The sequence below is a fragment of the Balaenoptera musculus genome, chromosome 10 (genome assembly GCF_009873245.2).
Source record: "Balaenoptera musculus isolate JJ_BM4_2016_0621 chromosome 10, mBalMus1.pri.v3, whole genome shotgun sequence".
NCBI classification, from domain to species: Eukaryota; Metazoa; Chordata; class Mammalia; order Artiodactyla; family Balaenopteridae; genus Balaenoptera; species Balaenoptera musculus.
In genome coordinates, this window is record NC_045794.1 from 101589835 (window position 1) to 101610452 (window position 20618).

The window sequence follows — 20618 nt, forward strand, 5'->3', positions numbered from 1 at the left end:
CAGATAAGAAAGTGAGATCATCACCGTAGCCTAAGTTTACCTGTTGGTAGCTGCAGAATTAGCTTTCATACTTAGGTCTAGTTTTCAAAAACGCTTTGCAGAAATTAACTTCTAAAATGTTACAGTCTTCTTAGGTGTGAATTATTTCATTTGATCAGTTTTTGTATTGGAATGTGAACTATTTTTCTTTAAAATAGGGAGAACTTTGAAGTATTAGAGCTTAAAAATGGAAGGACACCCAGTTAGGGCTTTTACAGGTTGATGGAAAATTCCTGTGACTCGTGACGGGCACTCTGACCACCTCCTGTGTGCCTGGGCCGGGCAGGCGTCCCCAGGCACCGAGTTCCTCCTGCTCGTGGGCTCTGCAGCTGATGCTGCAACCCTGTGAGCCACAGAGGCGGGACCACGTCCCGGTCCTCTTTGTTCTTCCTGGGCGTCCTGGGCAGTTAGATGCTGGTGATGTAACCCGAGCTGTCCTCAGGGCCTGCTGCCCATGGGGCCTGGCAGCCACGCCCGTCCCTGCACAGGGATGTGCTGCCTGGGGCCGGGGGCGGGGCCTCTGCCTCAGGTGAGAGACCTTTGAGGTTACTGCTCCTGTGAGCAGCGCTTTGAAATTCTGAATGTCCTGGAACGTTCCACCGCGGGGCACGGTGCAGTTAGAGCGTGGCTTCTCCCGCGGTGTGGCTGTGTCTCTGCCAGCGTCTGTGCCACTGCCCGTCCCAATCGTGAGCCCCCGCGGGGAGCAGATGTCACTCTGCGTGGCGCCCGCAGGGCCTCCCTGCTGCCGTCAGCTTTGCCCTTCGGCCCTGGGGAGATGGCGGCCTCAAAGCTCAGTGGTGGTGGAGTGTGGGCTCGTAGGCTGGCTTCCCCGGGCCTTTACTTCACCTTCTGGCTGTCCATTTCTTAATGAATGTCTGAGACATCTGTTGCCTTTGTCCCTGAAGTCAGAGGCACTTCGCTTGATTTCGGGTACCACTGGGTTAATGGCAAAGCGTGTCATTGGCTGGGAAGGGCTCAGCGGGCATCGGCCAGGCGAGGGCTGTCCCCATAGCTGACCGTGACCCAGCCGCGAGCAGGTCTTGTATGGACACCAATGGGTGGCGGTTAAATCACACTCTCGGGGGCCCCGGAGGTGGGATGCTGACGTGTTTTCCACTCACGGTGACAGGAGGCCTGGTTGTAGACCTTACTGTTTCCTTGGGGGCCGTTGCTGTTGCTTTACCTTCCAGATCCCACCAGCCCCACCTTCGAATGGGGCTCAGGGGCAAGTGGGGCCATTAGGGTCGGAATAAAGTCACACGGAGCATCTCTACGATCGCAGATAGATAAAAGCGAGCACGTTTATTCTGCGCTGCCGCGGGCCCCGTCCCTGCTCGGCGCCTCCTGCAGACTCACGAGGTGCACAGGGAAGAGTAGGTTCCCCAGGAGGGAGGGGAGCTGAGTCCCGCCCCCTCTGCCCTCCCCTCACCACTCCAGCCTGTCCTCCCAGAGCCCCGAAGGGGGAGGTGCTCTCAGCGCTGCACCACGTTTGCAGGCTTTTCTGGAAGTTTAACTGGACCAGACTCTGCCCGGAGCCTGGGCCATCTTGCTCCTCGGTACCCTGAGGGCCCCCTTGGGAGCCTTTCCCGTGTGTTTGGTGTAAAGCATGTCACCTCCCTTCTGGCAACTGCTGCCAGAAGCCGACGTTAGCATGTTCACTCCACGTTTGTTCCTTGCCCCATTTCCTGGAGTTTAGTTTTTACTGTACTTTTTTTTTTTTAATTGATTAATTCTTGGCTGCGTTGGATCCTCGTTGCTGTGCTTGGGCTTCTCATTGTGGTGTCTTCCCTTGTTGTAGCTCACGGGCTCTAGTTGCTCCGCGGCATGTGGGATCTTCCCGGACCAGGGCTTGAACCTGTGTCCCCTGCATTGGCAGGTGGATTCTTGAATACTGTGCCACCAGGGAAGCCCTTTACTTTAAATTTCAGTTTTGGAAGATGCGATTGCTCAATGGGATTTAGTCCCGGGGGTCTACAGCCTTTCAGGGCCTCTTGCTTGTGGGTCCCGTGCTGGTCCCTGGAGGCTCTTTGTCAAGTGACCTGAGGGCCCTCTGCTCTTTCCTTTGCCTGTCCCCAGTCCTGGGTGCTGGGTGCTGCGCACTGTGTCACTTCAGGCCCTCTTGTGGGTCCTTGTGGGTGGCCCTTCAGTCTGTCTCAGGTCAGTGGTGCCTGGGTGAGGGCTGGGCAAGCTTGCACTCTGGTGGCCCGTCGTCTCCACCTGCAGTGGGGGATCTAGCTTCCTTTGCTTTCTCTGGGTGACGGTCCCTGCCTGACCTCCCTCCTGGGGCTCGGGGAGACCTGGGACGTTCAGACAGTCCTCAGCACCTTCATGGGCTTCATGCGCCCTTCACGTGTGCCTTGGTGGCTTCCCTCCATGCCAGGCCCGGGTGACCCGTGCGGGCATCCTCCCCCCTGCCCTACACCAGCAGGTCCTCGGGGCGCGTCACCCAGGCAGGCCCAGACCGCTGGCAGCCCTGACAGACCTGGTCTCCGGTTGTGTGGTTGTCAGTGTCTTGCTTTTCGTGGGGCGCGTCTGTTTCACTGGGGAGCGCCCCTCCACCAGGAGGGCCGGCGCGCTCCAGGGGTGTGAGCTACGTTCATTTTACCCCCAAGAAACCAGGTCCTCGCTGCTCGGTGATGGCAGATCCACGGAGCGAGAGCAGCGAGGCGTGTGTGAGGCCTCCTGAGGGGCGGGCGTGGGTGTGGGTGTGTCCGGAGCCTCACCTCTGTTCTCTCCCCCCTCCCTCTGCAGGAAGCGCCAGTGACGCCGGCCCTCTGCAGAGGTCCCAGTCTCTCCCACACTCGGCGACCGTGGCACTGGGCGGGGTGCCGGAGTCCAGTACCCTCAGCAGCTCAGCCTTAAGTGAAAGAGAGGCCTCCCGGCTGGACAAGTTCAAACAGCTCCTTGCTGGTCCCAACACAGATCTCGGTGAGTCCCCCCGGGGGCGAGGCCACGCCGGCTGTGCCTCGTTTCTAAAGGGGGTGCAGCTCTGAAGGCCAGTCTGCTGCCATTTAACGCACTTGCTCCCCGTGTAATTCACCTGGTGAGAGGTTGGTCTGTTGTGTTTCATGCCAGTAGGTCACTAAGACGAGAGCCGTTTGTCCTGAAAGTTTACTCTCGACGTGTTTATTAACGTGCTTCCTCTGCAATTCGATCAGCATTTTCTGATCTTTTCTCCTTAGTGCCCAGTTGCACTCTTCTGGCTTCTTAGCACTGCCTTGGGGAGCTCTGCAGGGCCGGCCAGGTGGACGTCCTTGTTCTTCACAGCGGTCGTGGGGCTGGCGATCCGGGCCGGTGATGGACGTCCTGACCGCGGCTGGCTTTGCACCTTCCTGCAGGGGCCCAGTGGGTCTGCGTAGAGTGTGAGCACTGCAGGGGGCAGAGGGCAAGACAGGTCTTGGGTGGAGGGGCCAGCAGGGGACAGGACAGTCACAGGCGTGGTTCTCGTGGGTCGTGATACCCGCTTGGACGTTCTGCAGCCAGGCTGAGGCGTGCTTGCTTTCAAGTTCTGCTGGAATTCCACTCAGATCTGTGTTCTTCTATTTATGGATCTCATCCCTGTTGAGTGCCACTCTGCACTGGGCATTCTGCCCGGTGCCGGAGCTTTCGGGAGGGTGGAGGTGGCTGTAGTCCCTCACGGTCGCGCTCTGTGGGCTGGGCGCTGCGGCGGGCAGTGCCCCGCGTGGCCAGCAGGTGGCGCGTGAGGCCCGCGGAGGGAGGTGGCCCAGGCCCAGGCGAGCCTGCGGAAGCCGAAGCTGCGGGCCTGGCTGGTGAGGCGGGAGGAGGGCGGCCTTGGAAAGATCCTGAAGCTCGGGAGGTGCTGCTCCGGCCCGGGTGCCGTTCTCACCGTGGGTTTTTTCTTCTTAGTTTTGTTCAGTTTTGGCCTGCACACGTTTCACAGTCTCACAGCACAGAGATTTGGGCCGGCTGTTCTTGGTAGGTGCAGAGGGGAGACGAGCCCTTTCCCTTCCCCAGCTCCCCTTTCCCCCTTTGCCCGGTTCCGGGTGTCATTTTCCAGAGATGGTCCGTGCATATGTTGTGTGAAACTTTTTATTTCGATGTGATTTCAAATTTACAGAAAAGTTGCAAGAACAGCATGAGTGCCCCCATACGCTCCTTGCCCAGATTCACCAGTTGTTTACGTTTTGCCCCATTTCATTCTGTGTGTGCGTGTGCTTACGTGCAGACATGCTTTTCCTGAACCGTTTGAGCCATCTGCCCTGCGAGTCTTCATTATTTCCGAAGAACAAAGACACCCTCTCGATGCTGTCAGGATATCGTTGTCGAAGTCAGGAAATTAAACGTCCACGCGGCACTGCTCGCTAACACACGGCCCACGTTCACATCCTGACGCTTGTCCCAGTAGCACCCGTGATACCTTTCTTCCTCGTCCAGAATCCACTGCAGGATCACGCGTGGCGTTCGGCTGCCACGTCTCTCTCTCGTCTTGTTAGCTGGAGTGACGCTCCGGCCTTGCCTTGTGGTCTTGGAAGAACGTAGGCCCTCCTGAGTGGCTTGTTTCACGTTCCCCTGGTGAGATTTGGGCCGGCTGTTTTGGTAGGAGCAGCACTTAATTGATTTGCCTTCTCGGTCACCGTAGCAGGAGCCCAGGGTGCTGGTTTGTCCTGAGGTCGATGAAGCTAACTCTGATCCCCGCTTTGGGGTGTCTGCCAGTTCTTCCCCCCAAAAGTTACTTGTGCTCCTTTGGTGATTCAGAAGTGATTTGTAGAGAGGTACTTGGGTCTGTGTGTTGTTACATACGTTTCTTTCTTTCCTCTCCGTACGAGTGGTAACGCTGTTCTGCTCGCCTTTCAAATTTAACAATGTATTTCCCGGTAGTACTAGGGAGAGGCTGTGGCCTCTGTGCGGGGTCGGCAGTGAGCCCGTCTGTCTGCGGCTGCCACGCCGGTTGTTAGCTGCCCCTCCCGAGGGGCCCTTAGGTTTTCCTGACTTGCTCTCATTACAGACGCAAGAGCTGTTCTTCGACAGAAGAAGAACACCTGCTGCTCACCCTGACCTGGCGCTCCTGGAGCATCCCTGGCTGTGGGGAGCTTGGGGAGGGAGAGCTTGGGGGGCCTCGGTGCGTGGAAGGCTCGTGCCCCGAGCCCGACGGAAGGGGACCGTGCGTGAGGAGCGGAGCGCGGTGCGGGGGCAGCGTCACCGGGGCGGCGAGGGTGGGGCTCCCGGGGCAGCTGCCTGCGTGGCTTCCTCTCCGCGTGCCCAGGAGCGAGCCTGGTAGCCTCCGGGCCTCGGCCTCTCGTTCACCTGCAGGTACAGCAGTGGCAGCACAGGTGCCCCCCGCTTTACACCACCTCGCTTTCACGGAAGACCTACTCCGTACCTGTTTTCCCTAACGGAAGGAAATCCGGAGAGGGTTTTTGCTTTCGTGAAAAGAAGTGAAAAGTGAAAATTGCGTTTTCGCTTTACGCCGTTTCAGCTTATGAAAGATTTCGTAGAAACACTCTACTTTCAGATAGTGGGGGGAACCTGTACAGATTTTGCTGATAATATTGATACATATGAAGTTTTTAGGAGAGTGCCCAGCACTCAATAAACACTCAAAAAAAGTTAGTTATTTTACTTCTTCTGATTATTTTCATTTGCACTGGCCTGTTTATCATCTACTTGATTTTTATAACATTGACATATGGCCACTTTATAGACATTTTCTTGGTTACGTTCAGCAGCTTCTAATGGTAGGTGGCAAGGAGATAGCTCGTGAAAACAAGATTGCCTGATGGGAACTGCAGTTCTGGGTCAGGATCTGAGCCCCCAGTTAGAATCTTCCAGTGGACTTTGTCATTGGAGTAACTTTTGAAAATAAAATCGTACTTAAAAATAAAGCTTTCAAGACTTGCGGGAAAATGAGTACATATGGATAGATTGAAAGGTTAATAGAAAATCAAATTCTTTTGTTCGGTTGTGGGATTATGGTTTTTTTTCTTTCTTTAGAATTCTATGTAAGTATCAACTCTAACACCGAAAAGCGAAAACCAAAGCTTTCAAAGTGAATTACTGGATTTGTATTTAGTGGCAAGAGAAAACACAGCCGGTAAATTGCCTGTTTTTATAAGGCAGTTAAGATAGCTTCGGAAGACAGTGGGATGTATTATCTTCACATTACGTGAAAGATGTAAGTGGCAAATATTTGCTCAGGTTGAAGAAGAAGATCGCTGACGTGAGCATCGCCCGCCCGCAGAAGCAGTCCTGCCTGCAGAACGTCGCTCCGTCCGTCAGAGCGCTGGTTTTCTTTGCTCGGTTTGTGCTCCCTTGTGGGGATGAGAGGAGCAAATAGAACTTAACAGCTCACTCCGCTCTTAGCATTGACTCAGTATTTACTTGTGCAAAGGCTGCCTGCTTTGAAGCCCAAGAAAGTGACACTTGGAGGCTTTCGTTGTGACCACGTGCGTCTGAACTGGCGTGTGAGTTGGCCATCGGCAAAACATGTGCATCCCGAGGCCTGCCGAGTGACCGCCTGGTGGCAGCCGGGCTCTGAGGTCGTCCGTGTGTGACACGCAGCCCTGGCGCCGGACATTCAGACACGAGCACAGAGGGAGTGAGGCCAGGTGCAAGGTCACGGTCCAGTTACCCCGTGAGCACCCGAGCTGGGCTTTAAGACGGAGAGCATGCCGGGAGACAGCTGTGGGGAGAAGAGGGGTTTTTCGGGGGGCGGGGGGCGGTGATATGGAGTTGTTCACTCAGGAAGCAAGGGTTTGAGTTCGATGCCCCTTCAGGGCCCGGGGCTGGAGGACAGCCCTGCCTGCAAGGGGCCCTGATGGCAGGAAGGGGAGGCTGTGCAGCCTGGGAGCCAGTGTGATAGGTGACTCAGCCTCCTGTCTCATCAGCCGTCACGGGGGAGTTGGGCCTCCCCTGCAGGGTCCTTGTGACGTCGGAGGTGGTTGACGTGAGGTGCCCACGTAGTTCTTCATTCGGCCAGTGTTCGTAGAGCACCGGCTGTTGCTGTAGGCGCTGGGGAACGGACCCCAGGGTCCCTGCACTCAGGGGCTGACGTTGAGCGTCGGGGACAGACAGACAGACAGATGCACGCAGTCAGCACTCCAGGAACTGGCCGAAGGTAGTAGGCGCAGTGGAGAGAAAAACAGAGCTGCGGGGTAAAGGCTGGAGCTTCTGCGGAGTGAGCGCTTGGCGAGGATTCTTTAGAGCGAGGGCACGAGGGCAGGCGTTGAAGACACGAGAAGCATCCCAGGGAGGGGCGAGGGGTGCAGAGGTCCTGCCCTGGGACGGGGCTTCTGGGATGGACGGGGCCTGGTGGGGGAGGGGAGGGGAGGGGGGGGAGGAGGGAAGCCGGCAGGGCAGCGAGGGGCAGGTCTGGAGGGCTGAGGAGGCCAGGAGGAGGCCCCCAGCTTTCTCTCTGCGCAGAGCCTCTGGCAGGGCTGGAGCCAGGGGAGCGGAACAAGGCCACGCAGCAGTGGGGAGGTGAAGGGATGGGGGGACAGGGAGGAAATTAGGGGGGTCGACTGGGGGAGGGGATGCAGGACGGGTCGGGTGGGCATCGCCTGGTGGATGGAAAGCTGGTGTCCTAGGGAGAAGGGGCCACCAGGACTGTGTCAGTTGGAGCCCAGGGGCTGCAGGCGTAGGGGGACAGCTGATGGACACAAAACCGGGGCACGCCCAAGAAGGGGGTTTTTTCACCGGGTGGCAGAATCAGGTACTGGTGAAACAGAGCCAGGGGAGGCGGTGTATCCAAATAACTGCACACTTGCTGCGTTTTTGGTCCTCACTCTGTGCGGGGCGCCGTGCTCCCTATATGTTGACATGCGTGTGCACCGCCCCCCAACCCAGACACACCCGAAGCCTGCCCCCGGCAGCAGCGGGCTTCTGATCACAGCTGGGGAGGTTGAGCCCTGGGGCAGGAGGCGAGCCTGCGGCCCCGCGGCGGGGGCAGGGCCGATGCCGGCTGGGTCCTCGTTTCTCTGCTGAGGGCCTTGCTGGAGGACCGGGAGCGGACGGCGTGGCCTGGCTGTGGTGGCAGGGCTGCCGGCACCCCTGTTCCCGAAGGTCCGGGTGGTGGCCCGCCAGTGCCCAGCGTCAACCGTAGGGCCAGGCGCAGCCCCACACCCTTGCTGCCGTGTCCCAGCCAGGGACACTGGAGGTTGCGAGCATGTGCGCCCGTGCGGGCTTGTCCTGCTGCCTTGTGAAAGGTGAGGGTGGTCCTAGAGGGGCGACAGAATGTGGGAGGGACAAGGTGGCAGCTCCTCTGACTCAGCCTTGCCTCTCCCTGGAGTGTCACCGGGGAGGACTCCCGCCAGCACGGCCACCCCGGGGGCCACTGGCAGCTGCCCAAGTGCAGAGACGCCAGGGAAGAGGAGTCGAGGCCTCCTCGCGTGCAGTGTTCACGCTCCCCCGCCGCAGCGTGCCCGCGTCCCGATTCTCAGCGGAGGTGTGGGCAGCGTTCGGTTCTTTGCCCTGCTGGTGCCAGTTCAGCTGGACACGCTTCCTCAGATTCCCCCGGGCCCTGCGGCCAGCCGAGCTTCTGAAAGGTAGTTGGAGTGTAAGGGGCGGGGCGCGCGTGGCACCAGGGAGCCGCTGCAGCCCGGTTTTATCTCAGCTGTGGGGTTTGGGGAAAAAGTGCTTTTCAGTGAAACAAACAGAGAAGCTTTAAAAGAGGGTTAATGAATTCACCACGCTGCCCGAGCCCTGCAGTCCCCGCCTGCAGCTCAGAACCAGAACCCGGGTGCACACAGTAGGGCCTGGCACACACTAGGCGCACGTGCACCAGCGGGAGGAGTGAGCACATCTCAGGGTGAGCCGTGGCAGGATTCGGTTGGGGCCTTTTCCTCGGTTGCCGCGTCTCGTGGTCCTGGCTGTGGGTTGGCTGGGCCTCTCCTGTCAGGGAAGCACAGCCGAGGCCGATTCTGACCGAGCAGGGTGAGTGCGGGCTCCAGTCGGGGTGGGGGGAGTCTCTGTGAGGGGACAGGGAGGCCGGAGCCCACGGGTCCGGGCTCTTCTCTCCCACCTTTCTTTCCCGCTTCTCCTGGATTGCCCCCCTGTTTTGCTTCTCCCTGGTAGCGTCTTCTCTGACGTCAGGAGGAACACTGGCAAAGCAGCTTTCGTTAAGAATGTGCACAAGGAGTTCGTTTTTGAAAAAGTTCATCTGTCTTGAAAGGCAGACTCTAGGTTGGACTTGTCGCCTGAGTTGACTTCCCAAGGCCCTCACTCCTCCCCCCTGAACCTGTCACCGTTCATGCCCCCATCTCTGCACAGCGGTGCCCCCTCCGGTGACTCGGGCCCAGCCCCCCACCGTCTTCTCCTCCCTCCTCCCCACTCCCACCTCTGGGCTGTCACCAGGTCTCCTGCGCTCAGCGCCTCCAGCCCACCGCCTGGTCCCTGCCGCCGCCTCTCGCCCGATGGTGATAGCCCGACCCCGCTGGCCCCCGCGCACCTGTGTCCGGCGTTGTGCTCTGCACAGCTGTCAGCGGTCCTTTGGAAATGAGATCCGGGTCAGGTGCCGTCAGAGCCATCTGGCGGCTCCATCTCACTCAGAGAGTCAGCCGTCGGCCTGGTGACGCCCGAGAGGCCCGGCCTCCCACGACCTGCCTGTCCCCCTCCCATCGTCCCCTCACTCTGTTCTGCGGTCGCCTGGACGCAGCGGCACGTCCGTGCCTGGGCCTTTGCTCTGCCGTCCCTCTGCCTCGGCTCCCTGCGTGACTCACTTCCTCCAGGCCTCTGCTCGAACAGACCCTCATCTTCAGGATCTCCCGCATCACGCCCCCCCCACCCCGCCACCAAACGCCTCCATGCCTTCACTCCCTCTCATCCTGCCGTGTTTTCCTCGGATCACCCGTCGCCCTCTGCCCCCGACCCCCGGAGGGAGACCTCGGTCTCTTCCTAGGGGTCGGCGGCGCCTGGCGCGAGAGCTCAGGGCGGGCACGGGTCGCCGGGCACCAGTGAGACGTCTCCCCCTTACTTGGGTGGGCGCAGTCCTCCCGGTCTGGCTTCATTTTCCTTCTGTGAAAGTAATCACTAGGTAAGTAATTATTCCCGACGTCCAAATGCAGGTCAGCTGCGGCAGCATCTGCCCTGCAGCCGGGACCCTCGCACGGGTGCGGACCCCGTGCTGCGCCGTCCCCGTGTCACTGACGCCCTGCCTCCCCCCAGAGCCTCCGCCCGGCCCATGGGTGGCTGATCGCACGAGCGCCCCCACGGAGGAGGGGACCCCGCACGGCTCCTCCCTCTGTGTCGCTCTCGCTGTAGGGTTTCCGCGACCATCGTTCACGGAATGTTATTGAAAGTGAGAGACGTGGGAAAAATAATAAAACCACAAACCGCAATTGCCGCTGTGTACACTGGCTGAATTTATGACAGTGTGTTTTCTTCTCTCCTCTCATCACCTGTAGTCGGTTCTCGCCGACCCTTCGGAGCCCCCGGCAGAAGGGGCTCCCCGAGCTTGCTTTGTCTTCCGGGCTTGAGGCCGGGAGTGTGAGGACTGCAGAGGCCGCGCCAGTCCTGACGTCGTTGCGTTGCCACTGCCAGTATCCTCATGTTTTGGGTGGCGTTCGCACTGCTAGGTGTGGCATTTGAGCTACGTGTAGTTACCACTCGGCTTAAAATAAACCAAAGTGAATATGATTCGGTGAAAGTTGAGCATTTCATTGAATATCTCTGGTAGAGCAGATCTTCAGTTTAATTAGGAAACCTTTCAGCGGTGTTTCAGGTAACTTTCTCATGGATGATGATTTCCTGCGTATAATCTTAAAAGCAAATGTTAAAAAAAAATGTTTGTACGTCTACTGTACAGTCTTAAAGGAGCAGCTTGAGAAATCAATCCGTTACACGTTTGTCTTTTTTCTCTAATGATTTCCTTTGTAGATCAGGACATGAAGTAACCAGCTGAATAATCATGAGACTGTGGTGTCTGTTTTCTGTCTGAGGGATGAGAGCGGAAAAGTGGGCAGAGTGTGTGGGAGTCCGCTCCCTGCCCTGCAGCCCTTTGTGCCTGTGACTCAGCTCTCAGGGTTGTGTCCATCTCACCACGGGACCGTGAGTTCCTCGTGGGCCATGCTGTGAGTCACTGGTCTTCGTGTCCAGTGATGGGGGACAGGACACGGCGCTCGCTGAGGAAGTGCTGGTGGGGTCCATCAGCCTACTCTCTCCTGCCCCACGGCCTCTCAGTGCTCTTGACCTCTGTGGTTCACCAGCTGAGGAGGGGGATCGGTTAGGATTCGTTTTGGCTGAAGGTATCAGAAAACCAGACTCAGGGGCCTTTAGACAAATAGGGGTTTATTTTTCTCAGCAGGATGTCTGGAGGTAGGGAGCCATAGCTTGATTTCATTGATTTCATCAGGGATCTAAGCTCGTGGCCACAAGGTGGCAGTCATTGTCCTGTGTCAAAGCAAAGGGCAGTCACCATGGCATCTGTAGTCTTATCAGGAAAGCAGTTTGACAAGAGCTGGGTCACGTGCCCCCTGCCCGGCTCCCGCCCCCTGAGCTGCAAGGGGTGCTGAGAAGGATCTCGTGGGCTCGGCTGTTGGCACTTTGGAATTGGGGTTCTGGTTACAGGGAAGAGGGAGGGGATGGACGTTGGGTGGACAGCCAGCTGTGTTTGCCACTCAGATAGGCACGTGTAAATCTGTCACCCCACCAGGTTTCCGGTTCCTTGAGGTAGGGACTGTCTTTCTTGTATTGTAGCACTTAACCCATGGCTGGTGTCTAGCACTGCCCCGACCACACCGTGGAGACCCAGAAATTGTTTGAATTGTGTTGAACTGTATACACAGTCTTGGGTGTGGAGGGAACGAGTGAATGAACTTTGAATTTTCATAGTCCAAGACACAGAATTTAGAACGAGCCCTCCTGTGTCCTGTTTTTCCCCCCCACATGTAGCTCAGATTCCAAAGGACCACAAACCAACACATAGCCAGGTGTCTGGTCCTGGGAACTGCAAAGAAAATATACTTTTACATTAATTAATTAATTAATCAATGCACAGATCCTATCTTGTGCATTCTGGAAATGCACATCCTGTGAAGTTGCCAGATGAAACTAGAAAGAAGAGGGTTTTCTGAAGAAGGGAAGTTGGAAGAGATGGTGAGCAATTGGAATTCCCCGTAGGTGTGGAAGGATGCGGGCAACACAGCGGCAGGATTGTTTGACCTCTTTAGAATCAGATCAAGGGCTCGGGGACAGCGGTAGTGGTGACCTTGGTGGTGGTGATGGTGGTGGTGATGGTAATGGTGGTGGTGGTGAGGGTGGTGGTGGTGGTGGTGGTGATGGTGGTGATGGTGGTGATGATGATGGTGGTGGTAGTGGTGGTGATGGTGGTGATCATGGTGATGGTGGTGGTGATGTTGGTGATGATGGTGATGGTGGTAGTGGTGGTGATGGTGGTGATGTTGGTGGTGATGTTGGTGATGATGGTGATGGTGGTGGTGGTAGTGGTGGTGATGGTGGTGGTGATGGTGGTGATGGTGGTGGTGGTAGTGGTGGTGATGGTGGTGATCATGGTGATGGTGGTGGTGATGTTGGTGATGATGGTGATGGTGGTAGTGGTGGTGATGGTGGTGATGTTGGTGGTGATGTTGGTGGTGATGTTGGTGATGATGGTGATGGTGGTGGTGGTAGTGGTGGTGATGGTGGTGGTGATGGTGGTGATGTTGGTGATGGTGGTGGTGGTGGTGGTGGTGATGGTGGTGATGGTGGTGGTGATGGCGGCTGGCTTTGACCGAGAGCTTACTCTGTGTCAGGTACATGGAAATACGTGGAATCCCTGAGAAGGAGCTCAGAGAGGCTGGGGCACAATGGCTGTCCACTTCAACTTTACCCTCCTGGGTTCCTGTCATCTGTGTTTTCCAGACAGAGGCCCTACTCACTCTGGTGCTTCTTCCTGGGGTGGTTTGGTTGCCCATCTTCCTAGGAAAATCCCAGGAGCCAGAGTCAGCCGTACTCCCTTGTTTGGTTACTTTCTTGTGCCGTCTGTCTGGTTGGCGCTTACAGGTAGGAAGGGAAGTTGCACGTGTTAAAGATGAGAAGCAAGAAAGTGGAGAAGAAAGAGGTCGGGTGCCGTTTTGACTTTGTCACTCCCAGGCCCTCTGTGATCCTCAAAGGGCCCGAGTTATCCCTTCCCGGGAGGGAAACACAGAAGTCACATGTGCAGGGGCGGTGGGGCAGGAGAGGCCAGACGTGCGGCCCTGTGTTTGCACGTCCTGGACCCCCGCTCTTGACCTGCTCTGAGGATGGGGCCCCTGACCGTGGCAGGTCAGGAGACTGTAAGCTGAGTCACACGACAGGAGCAGATGTCTGCGACACGCTCAGGGGCCATGTGGAGGAGCGGGAGCCAGAGCTGCCTGGACAGGGTCAAGTCCTGGTCCACACTGTGCTCCAGGAACGAGCGGCGGTTTACTTTTCACTTGACGGGCCCAAGGGCTGCGGTCACCTGCTCAGCTCGACCCTGCACTCATTTGAAAGCTTCACTTTGCAGGCCCACGAGTCCCTGGGGTGCAGGTGCTCACGGACGCTGTCTGAAATGGCCGGTCACCTGGCTGCAGGGCGTGCCGGTGGTTGTGGACCTCTGAGCCTGTGCCAAGGATTCTGCCCTGTGTGGTGCTGAGGCCCACGGGCTGCTTCGCCCTGAACGGGTTTCTAGTTTGAGCGTAGAAAGCGAGGAAGTGCATTATTGGTGTGGTAATGCCCTTGTCTTGGTCCATTCAGAATGCTGGAACAGAATACCGTGGGCTGGGCGGCTACAGCTGACATTTATTTCTCGTGGTTCTGGAGGCTGAGAAGTTCCGGGTCAAGGCACCGACGGCAGATTCCGCACCTGGTGAGGTTCATAGACGGCGCCTTCTTACTGTGCTACAGCGGCCGAAGGGGCGAGGGAGCTCCCTGGGCCTCTTTATCAGGGCACTAATCCCATCCAGGGGGACCCCCCCTTGTGATCTGAGCACCTCCTACAGCCCCCACCTCTGAACCGTCACCCTGGGAGTTGGGATTTAACATAGGCCCTTTGGGGACACAAACAGTCTACAGCAGCTTTCCTGCTCGCTGAGATGCAGCGCGGTGTGGTCACCGCACAGCACCACCCTGCCCTCCTCAGGGAGAAAGGCCTCTGTTTGTGAAGGTCTCCCCCACAGGTTTCCTCGCTGGTTCCGTGCTGCCCTAAGCGATCAGCAGAGCGACGCCATTTTGCAGATGAGGAAACTGAGACTCAGAGGAGGAGGAGGGCCTGCCTGAGGGTAAGCCCACAGGCAGCAGCAGCCCTGGGCTCCCTGCACGTCCTCTGCACTCACTGTACCAGGACACGGCAGTCCATTTTTAGAGATTTGGTGCAGGATTAGGTCGCAGGTGACCAAAATGAGAAAAAGGGAGAAATTCCTGATGAATAGAAATGCAGGGCGTGGGAGATGAGAAGTCACTCGGGTTGGCCTCACAATGGGATAGGACACAGGAAGGAAGTTAGAGAAACAAGGAAGCGCTGGGTTTTGTGTCGGGAAGTGAAGAAAATCATCTTTATCCTGAATTTGCCATGAGGAGTGAAGCGCTGCCGGGTAAGGCTTTGGTTTTGGTTTTGCGCCAGGTCTTGAGATATTAATACAAACTGAGGCTTTCTGGTGAAATCTTAGACTGTGCTCAAATTGGTCCTAAAGGGAAAAAGTTCAGGCTTGCTTAAAGTGATTAAAAAAATGAAATGCCCTTTTTCTTAGGATAAGATAGTCTGAAAAAATTAGTTAAGGATGTCTTTTTAAATCCGTGTTTTAACCTATGTGTTGTTTTAGGTTCTAGAAGTAAGAACAACCACCTTATAGAAAAGTCGGCAACCATGATGGCCAGTCACCTTGCCCCCATCTCTGGCCTCTTGTGGGACAGAGGAGTGTGGAAAACAAGCATGTGGGCTTTGGGGTCACGTCAGGTCATATGGCCACGCTTTGCCATTTACTGGCAGAGTGATCTGGGCAGTTTTTTTCCCCCAAACTTCTTTCGGCGTTAGTTTCCCCACCTGTAAAATGGGTCTAATGGTGCTTGCCTCCACCTGGCTTTGGGAAGCAGTCCCGTGAGGAGTGGTCCGTGCAGTGCAGCAGGCTCGCCCTGATGCTGGTGTGGGTCTCCATCATCGCCTTTCCCAGTGGAGCCTCCCCACCTCTCTCCACAGTGGCAGCGAGGATGCAGGTGCCACTTGTCACCCTGATCCAGTTAATACCACCTCATGCGCCTTTCCCACCTTGCTGCAGTCTTCATAACCATCATTTTTAATGGCTGTATAATGTTTTGAGAATGATCTTTATTTAAAATTGTTATCAAAATTGTGTATCTGTCTAAATCAACATTTAATTTATATGCTTAGTCAAAATCTAGACATATTTAACAGTATTCAGAATACGTACTATAAACGCAGTAACAGAAACGTTGTTCCTTGAGATTCTGCAGGAGGGGGAGTTGTGAGAGCACTTAAAGTTTGGGAACTGGTGATGTTCATTCGTATTTTTTGTTTACTAGTTTTTTTTTAATCGAAAAAGCTACATCATGCAATGTTAAAAAATTCAAGTGGTCTCTAAGGGCTTACATAATGACAAATAAATCTCCGTCCCCAGGCCAGTGGCTCCCCTCCTGTTTCTTACCTCCGTTCATAAGTGCTCTGTGTTTATTCAAGTGACTGTATGGATGGGTGTGTATACGTCGGCCCACCAACCCCCGTTCTCCGTAAAATACAAATGGAAGCATATTAGTCTCATGGGCTTCTTTTCTCACTTTATACACGTTGGAGAGCCTGAGAATAGGTGATACTTAGCACAGTCATCATTTTATTCCCTCGTGTCAACCTGGCATACAGATCATCAAACTCTCAAGTAAAATATTCTTTTTAAAAAAATTGAGGTGCAATTCACATAGCATACAATGAACCATGTTAACCTGCACAGATCAGTGGTAGTTGGTGCATTCACAGTGTTGCGCAGTCACCTAAAGGTTGTGCCCCACCTAAAATATCCTTAATGAAAACAGAACATCCTCATGACCCCGTAAAGAGAGAAATCTGCACCCCCATGTTCATTGTGGCACTGTTTGCAATACCCAACACATGGAAACAACCTAGGTGTCTGTCAGTGGATGAGTGGATAAAGAAGATGTGATACACACACGCACGCGCGTGCACAGTGGGATATTATTCAACCATAAAAAGAATGAAATATTGCCATTTGCGACAACACGGATGAACCTTGAGGGCATTATGCTAAGTGAAGTAAGTCAGAGAAAGACAAATATCATATGATCTCACTTACTTGTGGAATCTAAAACAAAAACAAAAACAACTGAGCTCACAGATGCGGAGAACAGATTGGTGGTTGCCAGAGGTGGCGGGGTTAGGGGGCAGGTGGAATGGGCAAAGGGGGTCAAAAGGAACAAGCTTCCAGTTATAAAGTGATACTGTATTGCATATTTGAAAGCTGCTAAGAGGGTAGATCTTAAAAGTTCTCATCACAAGAAAAACACGTTTTGTAACTGTGTGGTGATGGGTGTTAATTAGACTTACTGTGGTGATCATTACCTTGTATACCTGAAACTACTATAATATGCCAGTTACACCTCAATCAAAAATATTCTTAATGCAAAAGAATTGTCAGACAGGAACAAAGACACAGACCTAGAGAATGGACTTGAGGATACGGGGAGGGGGAAGGGTAAGCTGGGACAAAGTGAGAGAGTGGCATGGACATATATACACTACCAAACGTAAAATAGATAGTTAGTGGGAAGCAGCTGCACAGCACAGGGGGATCAGCTCGGTGCTTTGTGACCACCTAGAGTGGTGGGATAGGGAGGGTGGGAGGGAGGGAGACGCAAGAGGGAAGAGATATGGGGACATATGTATATGTATAACTGATTCAATTTGTTATAAAGCAGAAACTGACACACCATTGTAAAGCAATCATACTCCAATAAAAAAAAAGGAATTGTCAGAAATTTAGTCATCAGGAGGTTTTTTTGGTTTTGTTTGTTTTTTGGTGTAACAGTAGTTACATAATTGGGGATTTTTTTATGCGTATGATCAACTGAAGAGGTAGGTCTTCCCTTCACTCTTTGGGTTGCCCCTCTTCAGGTGTGCCGTGTGGTTTGACGTTATTCAATTACGGATTAAATCACCTCCCAGAAAATACGATGCATCATATCGTGTGTGTGTGTGTGTGTGTGTGTGTGTGTGTGTGAGACCTTGGGAAGTCCCCTGGTGAGGGCTTTCCCCTTCCTGCTGCCCGAGAGCTGGTCCTGCCGGGCGTGCGCTTCTGGAGCCCCGCCTGCGCTTCTGGAGCCCCGCCTGGGCCAGGCGCGGTGCCCGACTGCCTGCCCTGAGCCCGTGGAGCCGCCAGGGTCGGCCGTGGTCTTCCCATCTTACCGAGTCCCCGGTGGACGTGGCTGAGTCAGAGTGGATGGCCCATCCTGACTCCAGGGTTCGTGTTCGTGCTGCCCCAACAAGCTGCCTCTGGTGGGGACGGGGGGCTTAGCTGCGGAGCAGTGTTCTGGAAGGGTTGGAAAGGCAGTGTGTTCACTTGTCGTGATGCTCTCCGGGGTCATCACCGCGGGTGTGGGCACCACCTAAAAACTCTGCAGGACCAGAGAGGTGAAGCCCGCTCACGTCTCTCGACGCTGTGGACACCTTGGTTGTGACCCTGTTTTTCTTTTCTTTGGGGCTTGCGTGCTTTGTCCTTACCTCCTGTCCAGGTTAATGTTACTGCTGTCGGATCCGGCATTGTGAGTGTGCTCAGTGCACACTGCGGGGCGAAGTTTGTTTGAGCAGCCGGCGGTGTTGACCTTGCTCTGTGGTGTGTCCGGGTACTGGGCACGCCCGGGCCGCTTGCTCCCTTCCCACTCATGTCCTTGCACGCCCGCCCCTGCAGCTGAGCCCCCTGGGCTCCTTGGTTGTCCCGTGGAGGGAGGGTTGACCTTAAGGAGGGGAGGCTTTACCCCCAGTTTGTTGCCAGGGGCTGGGGTGGGCTGCCGTGGTCATCTGCAACCGGCCTTTGTGGCTTTTGGCCTCGGGGAGCATGGCTGAGCTAGGCTGTGGTCCAGGACACACCCGGGCACAGGGCAGCAGGCTGCTGGGGAGGAGACATGGCGAGTGGGGCCGGGCCCTGACAGCCGCAGCAGCAGCAGGGACGATAGCACGGCGACACCATGTCTGCCGAGGAGCAGAGCACACCGCACGCGGGAGCCGTGCGCTGTCCCTGGAGTCGGGCGGCCGTGGCGTGGTCACCGTCTGGGGGCCTCCCGGCCAGCAGAGCCAGCGCTTGGAGCCAGCAGCGTCCGAGGGAGCTTGTCGTCGTCCCGAGGCGGCCGCGCTGCAGGGACGAGGCTTCTTTGAAGATGCAGCGGTGGGAGAAGCCAAGGGTGCAGGTGGGGCCAGAGCTTGGCAGGTCGGGCAGCCGTGGGGCAGTGGGAGAGACACTGCGACGGGAAATCCCCTGGGAGCCCAGTGGTTAGCGCTTTCGCTGAGCTGGGGAACCACGATCCCTCAAGCCACGCGGCGAGTGGGGCACAGATGCTGAGATCTCGGGTTCACACCCTGCCTCTGCCGCCTTCACACCTTCTGGTCACTTGCTGCATCCTTGGTCTCGGTCTCCTCATTGGCAAAATCAAGGAGTCGGGCCGATGGCAGCAGAGGCCCGAAAGCCTCAGACACAGTGACTCGTTCTGTGGGCGGGCGGGAGCGCAAGGGTTTGGGGTCTGGGAGTGGAACGATCAGAGCCACACTTTGGGGAGGTTAATCTGGCCTCTTTTCCTTTGTGATAATCCCACTGAAGGGCTGCAGGTGACAACGTGTGGGTGACGCTCTGAAGTGCGGCTGCGAGTGAATTAGCTGTGCTTTGAACCCAAGCTGTCTGGAGCTCCCCCGCGCGTTTGTGGGTCCCTTGCCCCCCTCCCTGGCCTGCTGTCTCCCGGGCACCGGCCCTTTCTTCTCTGCACACCCTGCGGTCACGGCCGGCTCAAGCCTGTGAGGCTGTTTGGAGCTGGCCGGTGGCGGGGAGCAGACCCGGACCTTCGCAGTCCCGAGGATCATGGGAGGCCCTGTGCAGCTGGCCTGGGGGGCGTGTGGGCTCCTCGGCTCTCGCGGGTCTGCCGCTTTGTCGGACGCTGCGCCTCGATCTGCCTCCAACGCCCTCCCCGCCTGGGTGAGTCTGCTTCCGTCTGCTGGGCCCACCCTCCCGGGAGCCTCTGCCCGCGGCCTGGGGGTGGCGCCGCGTCCTGCATGCCTTTGTGAACCCGGCTTTCAGTGGACGTTGGTGAGGAAGGGCAGAGGCTCCCAGCTTTTTAGTTGAAAGATGCTGCCAGCTAGCTCAGTGCTCTGGGGTGGATTTCGTGATCCTTGTCTCATGACCTACCACCACCGTTAAATTTAGGAACTACCATCAGTTTACATGAAAACGTTCCCTAATCCTTGTGAACTTAAATTTGCCTGTTTCAGCGTATTCCTTAGTTAGCATTTATCTTTTCTTGCTTTGGTTCCTTCCTTCCAAGTCACTTTACGCTTTTTTGAGCCTCACCGTTTTGCGTTTCTGCGGTGCATGGTACCTTCCACATTATTGATGGACTCCGTCGTGTCGTGTCGTGCCGTGTCGGGGCTGCCCGCGTGGTGATCACGTGGCCACCACCGCGCGTCACTTTAGCATTGTGCGTCTCTCAGGCGCCCGAGGCCTTTGTGTATGCAGGTCACTGGGTTCCATTTGCTTGTCCCTTTGATGACTTTCTCGATCAGACCGTTAAATACTTCGCTAAAGTACACTCTTTTCTTCCATTTATTCGTGGTTATTTCCTCAATAAAATGCATATCGAGTTAGTAAGACATGAATTTCCTTATGTGTTCCAATCCTATCAGAAGTCATTAAAACTTTTCTAGATTTGGGCCTTCTGTACTTGAAAATTCCATCCCCATTACCTAAACCAAATATGAAAGTATAAAATCTATTTAGCAAAGTCATTTTTTTTTAAAGATTTATTAATTGATTGATTGATTGATTGATTGCTATGTTGGGTCTTCGTTTCTGTGCTAAGGCTTTCTCTAGTTGCGGCAAGCGGGGGCCACTCTTCATCGCGGTGTGCAGGCCTCTTACTATTGCGGCCTCTCTTGTTGCGGAGCACAGGCTCCAGACGCGCAGGCTCAGTAGTTGTGGCTCACGGGCCTAGCTGCTCCGCGGCATGTGGGATCTTCCCAGACCAGGGCTCAAAACCGTGTCCCCTGCATTAGCAGGCAGATTCTCAACCACTGCGCCACCAGGGAAGCCTGCAAAGTCATTTTTTGATCTTTCATGTACAGGGTTCGCATGGCAGGAACACAGCCTTATCTTGTGGAATATTAACTTTGTTTATCTTTGATATTCTTAAGTATAATTTAAAATTACAAGTGTTCAGTGTTTAAAGTTTAGCACGTAGTGTGAATAATCATAAGAAAAACAATAGCATTGAATATTTTTTGATGCCCATCTTGTGCCATGTGTGGTGCTCAGTACTTTCTGTGAATTTTCTTGATCTCTTCTCACAACGACCCTGTGCGGTGGACACAACCTCCCAAGACCAGGGTCAGAGAGAACGATGAAAACCAGCTGTACACCTGCTGTCCTGGTAGCCCAGGGGGTTAA

General features: G+C 55.4%; 1 protein-coding gene across 5 annotated transcripts in view; it reads left to right on the forward strand.

Moving 5' to 3' along the window:
• Positions 1-20618, forward strand: part of TBC1D22A (TBC1 domain family member 22A) — a 323227-nt gene that overhangs the window by 31265 nt on the left and 271344 nt on the right. For all 5 annotated transcript variants that reach the window (XM_036865801.1, XM_036865804.1, XM_036865803.1 and 2 more), the window contains exon 4: positions 2791-2967. In XM_036865801.1, the coding sequence (XP_036721696.1) occupies positions 2791-2967 (177 nt within the window). The remainder of the gene's footprint in view (positions 1-2790; positions 2968-20618) is intronic.